The sequence below is a fragment of the Notechis scutatus genome, chromosome 1 (assembly GCF_049901735.1).
Source record: "Notechis scutatus isolate UNSWTSFEM ecotype Mainland chromosome 1, rNotScu1.2, whole genome shotgun sequence".
Classification (NCBI taxonomy): domain Eukaryota; kingdom Metazoa; phylum Chordata; class Lepidosauria; order Squamata; family Elapidae; genus Notechis; species Notechis scutatus.
The window spans coordinates 8,172,358-8,189,746 of NC_142009.1; the positions used below are offsets into that span (position 1 = coordinate 8,172,358).

General features: G+C 42.4%; 1 protein-coding gene across 1 annotated transcript in view; it reads right to left on the reverse strand.

Moving 5' to 3' along the window:
- The window catches only part of MED13 (mediator complex subunit 13), a 145,418-nt gene that overhangs the window by 40,242 nt on the left and 87,787 nt on the right, over positions 1–17,389 (reverse strand). The window contains 6 exon segments of the mRNA XM_026682742.2: positions 1,853–1,943; positions 4,111–4,238; positions 4,833–4,899; positions 6,962–7,169; positions 15,287–15,376; positions 15,378–15,968. Coding sequence (XP_026538527.2) covers positions 1,853–1,943; positions 4,111–4,238; positions 4,833–4,899; positions 6,962–7,169; positions 15,287–15,376; positions 15,378–15,968 — 1,175 coding nt within the window.

The window sequence follows — 17,389 nt, forward strand, 5'->3', positions numbered from 1 at the left end:
AGGTTTCTTGGATGAGAAGAGAAACATTTCAAAGGGAAAACAAAAAACCATGACCTGGATGATTGAGAATCTCCAAAGACAATTCTAGAAACCATATTCTAAATGTGCTTTGCTGTGTTGTATGTTATGAATAAGGGAATCATTTCTGCTTAAATTTAGTTAATCTTCTGTTATGAAAATATACTATTAGTTTTGATTTTGCTGTCTATTCTCCAATTTTGGTCTCCCAAGCTTGTATCAACAACCAATTTCATTTTTCCTTGGCAGAGCATAATTTATTTTTGCTGCTGTCATTAAATATTTTAGTAAATTATAATATTCTTCATGTATACATCATGTAATTACAGTATTCCTAATAGGAATATTTATGCTTTGAGGCCAAATTTCTGTATATTTTGTTATATTTCCTTCCAGATACGTTTAGGTATTTTTGCACAAACGTTATGTGTAATAAAATGATCAAAAGAATATTTTATTACATGTGGTGTTCGTGCAAAACTATATGGCGTTTCCAGCATTTATTATACATTATTTGTCCATCTTGGCAATCTTCGATGGAGTTATATGCCCACTTTAAAACATTTTATACCAATTTTGTCTCAAATTATAGACTGAGTGAATGCTATTGATTTTTTTCACAGCTCTTCCCACTGTTCCACTGTAATTACTTCCTTGAAGTTTTGCATCAATTTTTAATTTGTTCCATCTCCATGACATATTTCAGTAGCAATTTATAAATATATCCTAGGAAATGTTCTTGACTCGTATAAGTGCTTTGAATTCTGTTATCCTTCTCAAGACCCATTCTTGAGTCTTAAGGTCATTATTCTTTCGGCAATTTGTAATTTATTAACTATGGTAAATTCCTATCTTTATTAAGCAAATCTTGCCATGTCTGGTTTTTTTTGAGGCTGAATGTACCATATTAGCATAAATACCTAAAACTTGCTGTAGTTATCCTTTACATAAAAAATAATTGATGGTGATGCTAATGGTAAAGACCTATCCTTATTCTCACTCAGAAGATTCCAGTGCTCTTGCTGTGTTGTGCTAGTTGTGCCTTCTTCGTAAATTCTGTGGCCTCCTCCAATACTTCTGTTCGTAGAAATGATTTCAGCTCTCGAAGTTTGTTTTCCAATCTTGCTTTCAAAACCCCAACTGTAAAATTAATCTGTCTTATTCTTTCATTGAGAAGTTGGAGCTGTGCTTTCTGCAGGATGTTTTCTGTCCTGTGTCCCTTCACTGTTGAACACAGGCGCAGGCTGTTGGGGATGAATCTGTGTTGTCTGCATCTCAAAAGCCCCAAATGGTTCCTGTAGTCTGCAATTTTTCTGGAAATCCGTTCATACTCCTGCACCATTCAAAGGGTGTTCATTCCAAAGTGTTCATCTCTAAGACTGGAATTTACTTAGATGGTTGAAAAATTTACTTTCTATATGCTCAGGTACTAATAAAGGAGAATATTTGTAACTCATGACTGAAATGAAGGTTGCTTGGTGCTCTTGAAGCTTGGTTTTTTCCTTGCAGACATTGCATTACCCAAACTGGGTAACATCAGCCTAGCACTGATGATGTTACCTAGTTTGGGTAATAAAATATCTGCAAATAAAACAAGCAAGCTCAGTGAATAGGCTTCCCCAATGTAGTGTCTTCTAGTTCAGTTAGACTGCAACCTTCGTAATCTTCTGCCAATGTGAGAAAGCTGTCCTAGAACAGCATTTTTACAATGGAAACTGTTTTGTTGTGTTTTCATTTTAGTTGGTACTGTATCTACTTCCATGATAAAGTTTCACATTATCAAACCACAAAGATAACCCAAGAAAAATTGTAACACTACAAAAAAGCAACTTACTTATGCATGACAATGGGTCCAGGTTTCCAGCTTTTGACTCTTTGCAACTAGACTTGTCATCTGTTCCATTCAATATTCTTTTAGATCCCGGCTAGGAATGAAAGAAAGAAAAATAAACATCCCCAAGGCGTAAGTTCCAAATCGTAACACTGGACAATTTTTTAAAATGTAAAATAATTAACCCTTTTATTTTTAAATGCAAGCAAACAGCTGAGCTAATAAAACAGAATATCATCCAAATCACATTATACATTAAAAGCTTCAATTATCTGCATATGTTCCATTGACAACATCTGGGTAACTGCACGGCCATTAAATTTGAGAGTAAAACAATGAGAAAATTTATCAGCATCTTCCCTAGGACCGCATGTCATTAATTAAGATGCATGGAGCAGCAGTCGCCAACCGGTGGGCCCCGGCTCACTGATGGGCTGCAATGGTCCGCAGAGAAATGTCACCCCCAGAGCACCCTCCCAAAGCCATTAATCCAGGCTGCGCGGGAACACAAGGTTGAGCCACCCACATGGCCTGCGGGAACCCTCCCCACCCACTTACTCCTTACCCTGCAAACTTGCCTGCTAAGTTGCTATCTTTCCTTCTTTTTTTTTCCCCCAACCATCAGCTGTTCTGCTGTGCCAGGAGATTTAGATTAGCTAGAAAGCAGGAAATCGTTGGATTTCTTGCTTTCTAGCTAATCTTTAGATCTTCGGCTCTGCCTAACCTTCCTGAGGACTGAAGCTTCTATTGTTCAGTGCAGACTCACTGCAAGCGAATTTTATGTGACCGACTCAGGTAGCCGATGGAAGATAGATAGATCTCTGAATGATTCTGTGAGCAACTCAATCTGCCTGCCTGCTTTGCCTGATTTTGGGTAAAAGTTGCTCTTTTTTAAATAAAAAATTCAATATTTACATAAATATTTATAATATTTACATACAAGCCATGCCCAGCCAGTCACATGATCACCAAGCCACACCCACAAGTTAGGCCACGCCCAAGAACCAGTTGTTAAGAAATTTGAATCCCACCCCTGCCTGTGTGTATGTGTGTGTGTATGGGAGAGAGAGAGAGAGAGGAAAGAGAGAGAAAGAGAGAGAAGTTAGATCAGATCTCTCTTTCTCTCCCCCCTTCCCAACTTCAGCAAGCCACCGTCAGTCAAAATTCATATTAGTGGTCCCGGGATTTAAAATTATGAGTTTGGTGGTCCCTGAGGTCCAAAAGGTTGGTGACCCCTGGTATGGAGGATAGTGTGGTGCTGAGTACAACACCAGTGGGAAGCAGTACATCAGTGGGAAGCAACTGGCCATCTAAAGGGATGGTTTCTTCTTAGCAGCACCAACTTCAGAGTGACTTAAGAAGCAACGGATGGAAACTAATCAAGGACAGAAGCAACCTAGAATTAAGGGAGAAATTTCCTGACAGTGAGGACAATAAACCAGTGGAACAGCTTCCCTCCAGAAGTTGTGGGCGCTCCAACACCGGAGGCTTTCAAGAAGAGATTGGACAACCATTTGTCTGGAATGATGTAGAGATTCCTGCTTGAGCATGGAGTTGGAGCAGAAGACCTCCATAGTCCCTTCTGCTCTATTCAAGTTGATTGATATCATTAAATAAATGTGTGGCTGCCTAAATCACACATTGCTGATAGTTTACAACATTTAAAAATCCACCACATACAAAACCATAAAAAAACATAAGAGAACAAATCCATCAGGACAAGATTCAATAATCCATCTGCATTTAAAAGACAAAGGCCCACTTTTGAAGGCAGCAAAGTCCATATTTTAGACAGAGAGGACGGCTGGTTTGAAAGAGGGATCTCAAAGAGGCCATCTATGTAAAAACTGAACAGCCCTCCCTCAACAGAGGGGGAGGGATACAACATCATCTATCTCCAGTTTACAACAGTCCTTTCAGCAGTTCCAAGCAGGTTCCATGCTTATTTGCACAACTCAGGTGACCCTGAGGACAGAGACAAACCTCCAAGAGGCCTCAACAACCCTCTAAAAGAATGCAAACGGCCAGCTGTCTGCAAGGAATATATAATCCTTCCATTCCCCACCATCCAGCCAGAGCTGAAGAAGCTTCTTGGCTGAGAAGCAAAACGTCTTCCAAGAAAAACCAGAAAGTCCAGTTGCCTCTTGAAAAAAGCACCTTTGGGACAACCCAAAAAACCCCACCCCACCCCCTAGGGCAGCAGCAACACATCGCCATTATCACACTACTGTAAGGCTCCCAACCTTAAAAAAGCTACTTACTGTTAGCTCATCTTCATCAGAGTTGAAGAGATTGTCAAGGTCAGTGTAGGAGACAACCAGGTCATTTTCATGGAACAAACTAGTTGAAGCCGTGCGATTGTGAGGGGGATTACGCTGCGCATCTATTGCTGAAAGAAGATCCAAGGTCAAAGCTTCACTGTTAGGCATGATCTAAATTGTAACATTTCCACTGCAGGTCCTAATTCCATTAGAGGCTCTACTGCCAAACAAACGAATGCAGGTGGTCCTCGACTTACAACAGTTCGTTTAGTGACTATTCAAAGTTACAACAGCACTGAAAAATGTGACTTAGGGCCATTTTCCAGAGTTACAGCCTCTGCAGCATTCCTATGGTCACATGATCAGAATTCAGATGCTTGACAACTAGTTCATATTTATGATGATCGCAGTGTCACGGGGTCATGCGACTTCTTTTGGGACCTTCTGACCAGCAAAGTCAATGGGGAAGCCAGATTCACTTAACAACCATTTTACTAACTTAATAACTGCCATGATTTCACTTAACGACTGTGCCAAGAAAAATTGTAAAGAAGGGAAAAACTCACTTAACAAATATCCCACTTCACAACAGAAATTTGGGGCTCAATTATGGTCAATTGTGGTCGTAATTGAGGACCACACGTATATCCCTGTTACTCTTAACAGATTTTTTTTTAACAATAAGCCAGCCGAACATTTTTTTAAATATTAAGAAATTTTACCTTGCTTGACTGAAGGGCTGAAAAGTGACATTGCATCTTCTCCCACACTGGGTGTTCCATCGTCAGGCTGTGGAAAAGGTTAGCAGTCAGTAGCGCAGGTGAAAGAGGGATGTGTGATAACCCCAAAACAATCGGATTCTGCCATCCACTAAGACCAACCACTTAGCAGAGCACTGCCTCCTTCATTGATAGTCGATTCCCCTCAAAGAGCTGCTGTACCGACATCTTTTTACATGAAGATCTTTGGGGACAATGTAAGATCTCTGTGCTCTACTCTCTCAGCTATGGTATCTTCAAAGCAGGGGTGGGCTTCAAAAACTTTAGCAACCAGTTCTCTGCCCGGCTGCTGGGTGGGCGTGGCCATGGTGGGCGTGGCCTAGTTGGCCTCCTGCACCACGCCAGAGGGATCGGTTTCGCCCTCCCCAGGCTCCAGAGCCTTTTCTCAAGCCCCCAGGAGGGCAAAAACGGTCTCTCCGGGCTCCAGAGGCCCACTGGAGATTGGAAATGGGCCTGTTTCCGGCCTTCTGGAACTTCCAGAAAGCCTCCCTGGGCTCTGGAGATTTTCCTCAAGGCTCCAGGAAGGCGAAAATGGGCTCCCCAGGTTCCAGAGGCCCGTTTTTTGCCCTCCTCGAGCCTCCACATGGGCCCTGTACTTACCTGGGATCTAAAACGGGCCGCGTGGAGACTCCTGGAAGCGGAAGGGAAGGGTGGGGCCAGCCAGGAGTGGGATTTGCCAGTTCACCGAACCGGTCATTAAAAATGATAAAAATTAGCTACCGGTTCACCCGAACCAGGGCGACCAGGAGCTGCCCACCCCTGCTTCAAAACTGAAAAGTCTAGAGAAGTAACCAGGCAGAATCACAGACCAACAAACCTACTCTGTAAAATATTTTGTGCATAACCCCATCCAAAATCTGAGTAAGATACTTTTTTCCTTCTTTTTTTTTCTGCTCTCTTTTCCCCTTTCCCTTCCCTTCATTTCCCTTTAGCAATGGATGGAAACTAATCAAAGAGAGTGTCATGCTCTTGTTGGGAGTCTGATTCTGAGGGGGAGATTAAGCAGCCGACAGGGAGTGGGAATGTGGCTCCGGTGGCTGTGGAAGAAACGGGAGAAGGGCAGTCCGGCTGGGCATTCAGAGGAAGACCCAGGGCCACCCCCTCTTCATCCTAGGGCACATTGGGAGGAACGGAGAAGGGAGCAACATGGCTTATGAGAGAGAAAAAGGCCCTGATCCCTTTCATTAGTTGCAGGTGCATTATCTTTGTCCAGGTTTATCTGGATTGTGGCGTCCTCCCAACTGTGGGTGCTGCGTTATCCTTTGAAAGTCTGCAATTTATCATCCTGGCCTGCCGTGTTAATTACTTCAGTGTGGTTTGTGTTGGATTTTTAATTTCTAATTATCTTTACTTTGGGTTCGGACTGCATTTCTGCCCTTCATAGACTGTTTTTTGAAGAGTTTGATATCCAGCCGAGGATAATTGGACGTTGGGGCCAAGTTGGAGGCATTAAAGGGAATTTATTCTACTTTTGTGACTTTGTTATTTTTGTGTCACGCCCAGGGTCATCACAGAGAGCCAACTTAAAACTAAGGAGGGATTTTGTGACAGAACCATTTAGCAGTGGAACACAAAAGGAAAAAAAAAAGCTTCTAGCAGAAACGTATTCCATCAGAAGGGTGTATCCTGACCACAGGTTGATGAAAATCTTCCTGAGTCACTATGATTTTTGTACTGAGATATAAATAAATATTTTAGAAGGGACTAACAACTGAAGCATATCTGTCAGAACTTTTCTCTTTGAAGGCAGATGCTGTGCTCTAACACTTTTTGTATTTTTAAGAAAACTTTGACATTCTAAACAGAGCCTAGTGCACTGATGATGTTAACTTGTTGGGTTGTGAAACGTCTGCAAGAAAACCACCAAGCTCACACAAGCACCACCCACAGTTCAACCCTGAGCTGCAAATATTCTCTTCTATAGATAGAATTAGTTGTACAGACTTTGAGCTCCTGTTGTGTTTAATCCATCACATTAAAACGCCCCCCTCCCCATCCCCCAAAAGCCTAGAATCCTTGATATTAATGCTTACTGTACTGGTTTATATCTTGGTTTTTTTCCCCCCACTTACCTTATGTTTTTTCCCAATTTCTCGGTCACTGTTTGGCCTGTCCTTTTTATCGGGAAATGGGAACTCTTCATCTCCATCAACAAATGCATATGGGTCCATTTCAAGTTCCTGGTCAGCTACTATAGCTGCTAGGTATTGGTTCTTGCTCTGGTACTGCTGTATCAATTCATCAGAGACCTTGAGAGGTTTTCTACATTGCAACATTAATCTACGGGAAAAGAAAAAGACAGAATTATAAAGCGTACAAGTTGAAAATGCAAAATCCATCTGCTAATTAGCCAGCTAAGAAGGCAAGAAGCCATGTGGAACTGCTTGCCTTCAGAAATTGTAGCTGGAGGCTTTTAAAAAAAGGAAAAAAAAGCCATTTGTCTGAAATGGTATACGGACTCCTGCCTGAGCAGGCGGGGTTGGATTAGAAGATCTCCAAGGTCCCTTCCAATTATCTTATTCTGTTAAGTGGTACTCACAGTAATATCCATTTTTTTCTCCAAGCAGCTCCAATAATATGGAGCAATTTATCACCCTGCAGGAAATGGGTTAGTTAACATAGCTCAGCCTAACACTGATACTATCCTAAGCAAGAACTGAATTGTGAGTCTACTTTTTAGTGATCTAGCTCTTTAAGTAATATACCATATTTATCTTCTCACATTACAATTAAAAATAGTTTAACCCCATTTTACCATCTTTCTTACCACAGCTGTTAAGGGAATCACTGCAATTGTTAAGTTATTAACAAGATTGTTAAGAGAATCTGGCTTCCCCGCTGACTTTGTCAGAAGGTCGCAAAAGGTGACAACATGACCCCAGGACACTGCAATTGTCCTAAGTATGAGTCAGTTGCCAAGTGTCTGGATTTTGATCATGACCATGGGAATGCTGCAACAGTCATAGTAAGTGTGAAAATGGTCATAATTCACTTTTTGTTAGTGCCGTTTTAACTCTGAACGGTCACTAAATGAATTATTGTAAGCCAAGGACTACCTGTATTTGAATAACACAACACTTTTGAGTTCTCAAAAATCCATTTCCTCCAATGTAGCCACAGTAATTTTGTTGTATCAAAATCCTTAGTTTTAAAAATGTTAAGACTGTAGTTAAGACTGTATTCTTACAAAATGATTAGGGAGAGGGCGAGTAGCCTTTTTTCCCCCCTCTGTTCTTTTTCAACAGCTAGTATTCAGATAAAAATCTATCCCTATTTGAGTCAATAAAGCTACTAAATAATTATGGGAATCAGCACTGAAACCTGTTGGAAGACTGACAGATTTCCCCATTTAGCAGATTACAGTGTAATTAACACAGAGTTTCCACCCTGGGACAGAGTTATTCCCCAAGTCCTCAGACCTGACCTGAGAAGAGTATACAAAACTATAAATATAAAACTGTGCTGTTTATTCAAAAAGTTGAGCGTCCCCTTCTGCTGTCTTATGATCACAACACTGAACATTCTCAGGTAGTGCAACCAGGATTAAAGGCAATTTTGAAAATAGTCAATATTGACTTATATTTGATATATATATATATATACTAAATATTGCTGTATATAATCAGTCCTTTGGTTTTTCTAGAGGACCAATCTAAGAAGATGGGGCTTTAGTGGTCTAATTCCACTATCACCAGTAAACAATCTAGGTTTGTGTGGTCCTTGGTGCTCTCTCAGCTTGCTAGGTTTCCTGCAGACATTTCATTACCCAACTAGGTAACATCATCAGGCATACCCTAACATGATTATTAACTCCACTAAGTTCAGAGAGCACCAAGGACCCATAGTTCAATCTCTGAGCTACAGGTCAATAGAGATTCTCAGCCATCCAGGTCATGGTTGTTCCAAGAAGCAACTGAACTTTCTGGTTTTTCTTTGAAGATGTTTTGTTTCTCATCCAAGAAGCTGAAGAAAAGCTGAAGAAGCTTCTTGAATGAGAAGCAAAACGTCTTCAAAGAAAAACCAGAAAATCCAGTTGCCTCTTGGAAAAAAAGCACCTTTGGGACTCTGAGCTGCAAATATTCTCTTCTATCAGCATCAATCTAAGTTCGCTGTCTGAAGAACTAACACTGCATCAGGAGAGTTGGATATAGTATCCACCAGTTTTAGTTTCAGCTTTAAAATAAAACAAATGTGGAAAAGGACCTCACTGCATTTCCTATGCATTTTCCTCAGAATTGCCCCACATTTTTAAATAGATCATGGCAAACAAGATACTTAATAGTGTCCCAGATATGGCCAAAAAAATAATGATACAATCAGAATTTTTTTAAAAGATTCTTTTTAACTCCTAATGTGAAATCAGTAAAAGGTTTACTCAACAGGGTATAAGTGGTCCTTAACTTACAACAGTTCATTTAATGACCGTTCAAAGTTACAACAACAATGGAGAAAAGCAACTTAGGACCATTTTTACACTTATGACCGTTGCAGCATCCCCACAGTCATGTGACCAAAATTCGGATGCTTGGCACCTGAGCCATATTTATGACAGTTGCAGTGTCCCAGGGTCTCCTATTGAGATCACTTAACAACCGCGTTACTAACTTAACACCCACAGCAATTCACTTAACAATGGTGGCAAACGAGGTCGTGAAATGGGGCAAAAGTCAAGTTAACAAATGTCTCACTTAGCAACAGAAATTTGGGGCTCAATTGTGACCGTAAATTGAGGGCTACCTGTATAAATGTACTCTTAAATCCAATAAAGATTCTTGTTCTTCTCTCCCCAAGGATAATTAAGCTGATATCCTTTCATCTCTCTTTATTTTCATATCGTGCTGTGGCAACAAACAGCTGCAATCATCAGCTACGGACTGAAGTATTCTAAGACAAGGGAGCTGCACATTTCTCTTTCTGCCAATTCATTTCAAGGAAATGCAGTTCTTTTGAAATTCAGCAGCAATCAAGCACAATTAAATTCGTCATTTGTTAGCAAGAGGGGCAGATTATAGATAGCTTGCTAGCAAACTGTCAAGTCGCTTCTCTGAATAATGGGAATAAAGAGGAGATGTGATCCTGCAAGGAACAGGAACAGAACAGAAATCTGAAATGCATCTCCTCGCGTAGCCTTCTCTCTCATCTTTATCATGGCTTCGGTTCTCATAAAAACATTTTGGATACCCAAGTGATGTGTTTCAAACATATACTGGAGAACTCAAAAGCAGGAATGAGCTGGAATTGATAAAAAAAACTATGGATACAATTAAATTACAGAGCCAACATTTTGCAGGCGGTTATAACTGTGAAAAAGCCCCAAAGGCAATGCAGGTGGTCCTCTACTTTCAACCATTTGTTTAGTGACCGTTCGAAGTTGCAACGGCACTGGGGGGGAAAAAGTGACTTAGGTCCGTTTTTCACACTTATGACCATTGCAGCATCCCCACAGTCATGTGATCAAAATTCGGGTGCTTGGCAACTATTGTGGGTTCATGACAGCTGCGGTGTCCCTGGGGGGTGGGGGGTCATGTCATCCCCTTTGGTGACCCTCTGACAAGCCAAGTCACTGGAAAAGGTAGATTCACTTAACGACCGTGTCACTAACTAAACCACTGCGGTGATTCCCCTTTACAATGGTGTCAAGAAAAGTCGTAAAATGTGCCAAAACTCACTTAATGGAAATTTGGGGTTCAATTGTGGTCGTAAGTCGAGGACTACCTGTAGACTGAGCCAAGCAAGAACAGACCACTCTGTCACTTCTACCTGTCTCCCTTCCACTGTCACAGCCCCCCCCTCACACACACACACACACACACACACACCCTTATAAGGCAGACCCAGCCCTACATAGGCCAGCCGGACCTGAATCATACATGGTACCGATTCAGAAAAGCAGAAGAGATGCAATGGGTCATATTCACAAAGCGGTTTGTCACAAACCATTTTGACTTTAATGGTAGTCAATACAGGGAGTCCTGGGCTTACAACAATTCGTTAAGTGACCGTTTGAAGTTACAACGGCACTGAAAGAAGTGATTTTTCGACCACTCTTTCACACTTATGCAGTGGTGGGATTCGATTTTTTTAATTACTGGTTCTGTGGGCATGGCTTGGCAGGGGAAGGATATACTGCAAAATCCCCATTCCCTCCCCACCCCACTAACCTGCTTTCCAGCTCCGTTCTCCTGTGCAAGGCAACCAAAGAAGACCCAGCCGATCAGCTGGGACTCAATGGGAGGCAGAGAAGAGATGGGGACGGGGCCAGTCAGAGGTGGGATTGGCCGGTTCTCTGAACTACTCAAAATTTCCACTACTGGTTCTCCAGAACTGGTCAGAACCTGCTGAAGACCACCTTCGCACTTATGACCATTGCAGCATCCCCTTGGTCACGTGATCAAAATTCAGACCTTTAGCCACTGGCTCATCTCAATGACGGTTGCAGTGTCCCAAGGTCACGTGATCCCCTTTTGCAACCTTCTGGCAATCAAAGTTAATGGAGAAGCCGGATTCATTTTAACAACTGTATTATTAACTTAACAACTGCAACGACTCACTTAATTTCTATGGCAAGGAAGTAAAAATAGGGCAAAAATAGGGCAATCTCACTAACAACGGTCTTGCTTAGCAACAGAAATTTTGGGCACAATTGTGGTTGTAAATCGAGGACTAGCTGTTTTCCCCCATTATAATGGTTCAACCCCTAGGGCCTCAGGATTACAGATTTCATAATTTCTCAGTAAAAAAAAAAAGACTCAAGAACAAAGCAAAGCAGTCAATTCTCTCCCTCCTTCTCTCCCTCTCCCTCTCGCTAATGGAGACAATGAAGAGCAGTCTGGCTATCAAAAAGTATTGGTTCATTACGTAAAGGTGACTGGAACCTTGAGCGATTGTATCTGTGTTATCTTGGAGTTTAAGAGGGGGAGGGAGAAGGATCAGAAGGGTAGACAGTACCAGACTTCAGAAGAATAGATTTTGATCAACTCAAAATAAAAAAAAATAAGGTAGGTCAGATCTCATGCTTAGAAATTCTGAAGGCTAAAGGTATCTGGAAAATTTTCCTGAAACAAGACACTGGAGATGCAATTAAAACAGTTCCTATTAAAAGGAAAAACAGGAGACATATCTAAATAAACCAGCTGCATATACCCAGGGATGTCTAAATTATCAAAAAGGAAAATACAGACAGAGAAATTGGAAGAAGAGAGGTACAGGTGAAACTCGAAAAATTAGAATATCGTGCAAAAGTTCATTTATTTCAGTAATGCAACTTAAAAGGTGAAGCTAATATATGAGATAGACTTATTACATGCAAAGCAAGAGAGTTCAAGCTGTGATGTGTCATAATTGAGATGATTATGGCTTACAGCTCATGAAAACCCCAAATCTACAATCTCAGAAAATTAGAATATTACATGCAATCAATAAAACAAGGATTGTACGTAGAACAATATCGGACCTCTGAAAAGTATAAGCATGCATATGTACTCAGTACTTGGTTTGGGCCCCTTTTGCAGTAATAACTGCCTCAATGCGGCGTGGCAAGGAAGCTATCAGCCTGTGGCACTGCTGAGGTGTTATTGAAGACCAGGATGCTTCAATAGTGGCCTTCAGCTCTTCTGCATTGTTCGGTCTCATGTCTCTCATCTTTCTCTTGGAAATGCCCCATAGATTCTCTATGGGGTTCAGGTCAGGCGAGTTTGCTGGCCAATCAAGCACAGGAATCCCACGGTCATTGAACCAGGTTTTGGTGCTTTTGGCAGTGTGGGCAGGTGCCAAGTCCTGCTGGAATATGAAGTCAGCATCCCCATAAAGCTCGTCCGCGGAAGGAAGCTTGAAGTGCTCCAAAATCTCCTGGTAGATGGCTGCATTGACCCTGGACTTAATGAAGCACAGTGGACCAACACCAGCAGATGACATGGCTCCCCAAATCAACACAGACTGTGGAACTTCACTGGACTTCAAGCATCTTGCAGTGTGTGCCTCTCCATTCTTCCTCCAGACTCTGGGTCCTTGTTTTCCAAATGAGATGCAAAAGTTGCTCTCATCAGAAAAGAGGACTTTGAACCACTGAGCAACAGACCGGTTCTTTTTTTCTTTAGCCCAGGTAAGACACTTCTGGCGTTGTTTGTTGTTCAGGAGCAGCTTGACAAGAGGAATACGACATTTGAAGCCCATGTCCAGGATCCGTCTGTGTGTGGTGGCTCTTGATGCACTGACTCCAGCCTCAGTCCACTCCTTGTGAAAGTCCCCAACACTTTTGAATGGCCTTTTCCTGACAATCCTCTCCAGGCTGCGGTCATCCCTGCTGCTTGTGCACCTTTTTCTTCTCCACTTTTCCCTTCCACATAACTTTCTATTAATGTGCTTTGATACAGCACTTTGGGAACATCCAACTTCTTTTGCAATTACCTTTTGAGGCTTTCCCTCCTTATGGAGGGTGTCAATGATGGTTTTCTGCACAACTGTCAGGTCAGCAGTCTTTCCCATGATTGTGATTCCTACAGAACCAGACTGAGAGACCATTTAAAGGCTCAGGAACCCTTTGCAGGTGTTATCGCTTAATTAGCTGATTAGAGTGGGACACTTTGAGCCTAGAATATTGAACCTTTTCACAATATTCTAATTTTTTGAGATTGTGGATTTGGGGTTTTCATGAGCTGTAAGCCATAATCATCACAATTATGACAAATCATGGCTTGAACTATCTTGCTTTGCATGTAATGAGTCTATCTCATATATTAGGTTCACCTTTTAAGTTGCATTACTGAAATAAATGAACTTTTGCACGATATTCTAATTTTTCGAGTTTCACCTGTATAACCAAAGAAGGATAGAAAGTACCGTATTTATCGGCGTATAACACGCACTTTTTCCCCCTGAAAATAGGGGCAAATGATGTATGCGTGTTATACGCCGATATAATGTTAAGAAGCCTTCGGTGAATGCTGCTGGGATCGGGGATCAAGGACACAAATGAAAGAAGGGGAGGGAGGAAGCAACCAAGCCTGTCCTTCTCTCTGGGTCAGCTCTCTCAGTCGCTCTCTCGCTCCTCCACCAGCACAGGAAGAAACTGCTTCAAAGAAGCGGGGGGGCTTTTCCTGTCGCCGCAGCTTCCCTGAAGCGCCCGTTTCTCCCCGCCCGCCCGCCCGCCCGCAGTGCTCCGTTCTGCCTGCCTGCCTGCCTTCGTTAATGGTTGAATCGGAACAGCTTCGGCTGAGTAAAAGAGGCGAATAGTTATTATTCTCAGCCGAAGCTGCTCCCAAACAACCAGAAACTAAGGCAGGCAGGCAGAATTTTTTAATTTTTTTTCCTGAAATTTCCTCTTAAAATGAAGATGCGTGTTATACGCCTGTGCGTGTTATACGCCGATAAATACGGTAGTTAACAGAAACTATACGGATTCTGAAAAGACAAAAATCTGAGAATATGTTACGGTTAGAGAGAAATTTCTACACCTTCAGAAACAAGAAAGGCAGAATGGTTGCATGCCATTCTATTGTGGGGGGAGGGGGGGTGACTTGATGGGCTATAACACAAAAGCAGAAGGTATTACAGGTAGTTCTCGACTTATGACAACTGGACCCAAAATTTACGATGCCTGATGGTGCAGTGGTTAGAATGCTGCACTGCAGGCTAACTCCACACAGAGTCCGGAGTTCGATTCTGAGAAGGATTGAGGTTGACTCAGCCTTCCATCCTTCCAAAATCAGTAAAATAAGGAGCCAGATTGTCAGGGGCAATATCTCAGGGATGCCACAAAGAAGGATGAGTCAAGCTATTCTCCAAAGCACCTGAAGGTTGGACAGTGGATGGAAACTAAACAGGGAGAGAAGCAACCTGGAACTAAGGAGAAATTTAATGACAGAACAATTAACCAGTGGAACAACTTGCCTCCAGAAGTTGTGAATGCTCCAAGCACTGTAAGTTTTTAAGAAGAGTATGGACAACTGTCTGAAATGGTATTGGGTTTTCTGCCTAAGGTTGGACTAGAAGACCTCCACGGTCCAACTTCCAGCTCTATTATTTTGTTAATATGCTGACATTGTAAACCGCCCAGAGAGTGCTGTAAAGCACTGTGAAGAGGTATATATGCCTAAGTGCTGTTGCTATTGATGACCGTGGCATTCACTTAACAACCACCATAAAGAAAAACTCACAAAATCAGGCCCAGTCATGTCATGATCCACTTAATGACCAACACAACTGACAACCAAAAATTGCAAGCTCAATTACGATCGCTGTCAAGGACTGCCTGTACCATTGTAATATTTCTAAAACTGATACAAAGCAGGGCAGTGTACACACACACACACACACCATTGTGCAAATCAATTAAGACATGCAAAAGTTTGAAAAATCACGGATATGGACTCAAGAGGTCAAAATTCAGGTGCGCTTACTCTGTAGCGGAAGGTACGTTGTCCGACGCTGCAGATCCCACGGGGTCGTCCCGAAATTTTTCACTCGGCAGCGGTGGCGGCAAAAATCCACGTCTTTTTCTTTGGAACCTTGTAATACTTCCACATGGAATCTGCACCTTCTTCCTCCAAGTTCACTGCTGCCCCGACGTACAGGGTGGGCTCTACGACGTCGGGGAACGTTGCTGGGAAAGTCTGGGATAAGCCTTCTATCCTATCTTCCATGGCTTTGGAAGGGACCAAAGGATCGGGAGTTGACATTGGATAGAAATGTTGGCTCTGGGGCGTGGAAGGCGTTTTGGTCACCCCCTCCTCTGCTGCCTCGCATGGGTGGGGACTCAGGGGTGGTGGCTGCGGGGAGCTCGCAATTTCCGTGGGGTGCATTTGAGGGGTCTTTGCTACCTCGTTAGTTCTGAGGTTGGAAAACCTCACTTGGCTGTCGGTAGTGGGGATCACCAGCCGCTGACTGGCCGAGTCGGCCTCCAGGATGACCTCGTCGCTGATGGACACTCGATGGTGAAATGGGGTTAAGGGTCGCTTCTGGGGTTTGTCTCCTTTCTCTTGCTTCTCGTTGGCCTTGTGCTTTGTCGCTGGTTGGGGTTGCTGGCCAGCGGGAGGCACCGGCCCCTGTTGAACAGCGAGTCTTGGTTTGAGACTTTTGTGCCTGAAGGGAAAGATAACGGGATATTATAGGTCATCCCTATTTCAGCTGCCAAATCCCACGGGAGTTAAATAAACAGGTTCCCCAAAGGAAAATCAATCAACGGATACATAAACCGTAAACACGGAGCCAGGGTGGCTGTTTTGCTTCACTGCTAATTACAGTTATGAGTAGGGAGGGAGAATGGATTTAGTGTTTTCCCCCTATTTGCAGCTCTTCACAGCACTAACCATAATGTTTCACCGTACAGGTAATCCTCAATGTACAACAGTTTGTTTAGTGATCGTTCGAAGTTACAACAGCACCAAAAAAACTGACTTATGACCATTTTTCACACTTATGACCATTGCAGCATCTCCCTGGTCACGTGATTTACATTCAGATGCTTAATAATTGGTTCATAGTTGTGACACTTGCAATATCCCGGGATAATGGGATATTTTGCCATCTTCTGACATGCAAAGTCAATGGGGAAGACAGATTCACTTAACAACCGTGTTACTAATTTAACAACGGCAGTGATTCACTTAACAAATGTGGCAAGGAAAGTTGTAAAAAGGGGCAAAACTCACTTAACAAATTGCTCACTTAGCAACATAAATTTGGAGGTCAACTGTGGTCATACGTCAAAGGACTATCTGTAGTGAAGCTCCCAAATTTTGAACTCATGTTTCAACCCTGTGAAGTTGAGCTGAAGGGCATTAATAAGGAGACAACATCAGCTAATTACCTTATTTATAAAGAAGCTGAAGATGAAGCAAAACAGTCGTAATTTGGACTAGGCACATTTTTATTCATAACAGATCGTAAATATAAAGGTATTATAGATACTGGTTATCTGTAATGCCTGCTCTTTGCAAATGTACTTCAAACCACAATTTTACGTATTAAGTTATACTCAACAAGGCAGGTAGGACCAGACAGTAGGGCCAAAGATAAGGACCCTTCGGAGACAGATTGTCCCAGTTGGGAGGAGTCAAGTGGGGAATTAGTCTGGAATCAATAGATAGTCACAAAAGGTCAAGGTCCAATATCCCTTGAATGCCTTTGAACCTTATCTACATTTTTCCCCCCTCAGGGGCAAACTGCCAATCTGAGAAGTTTGCTATGAAATAGGCATAGAGAAATGAAGTACAGGTAGTGCTTGACTTACAACCATTCGTTTACTGACCATTTTTCATTATCGTTTTTCACGACTCTTGCAGCATCCCCATGGTCACTTGATCAAAATTCGGATGCTTGGCAAGTGGCATGTATTTATGACGGTTGCAGTGTCCCGGGGTCACGCGATCCCCTTTTGTGACCTTCTCACAAGCCAAGTCAATGGAGAAGCCAGATTCACTTTATAATCGCGTTACTAACTGAACAAACTGCAGCCATTCCCTGAACAATTGTGGCCAGAAAACACGTGGAACTGGAGGAAA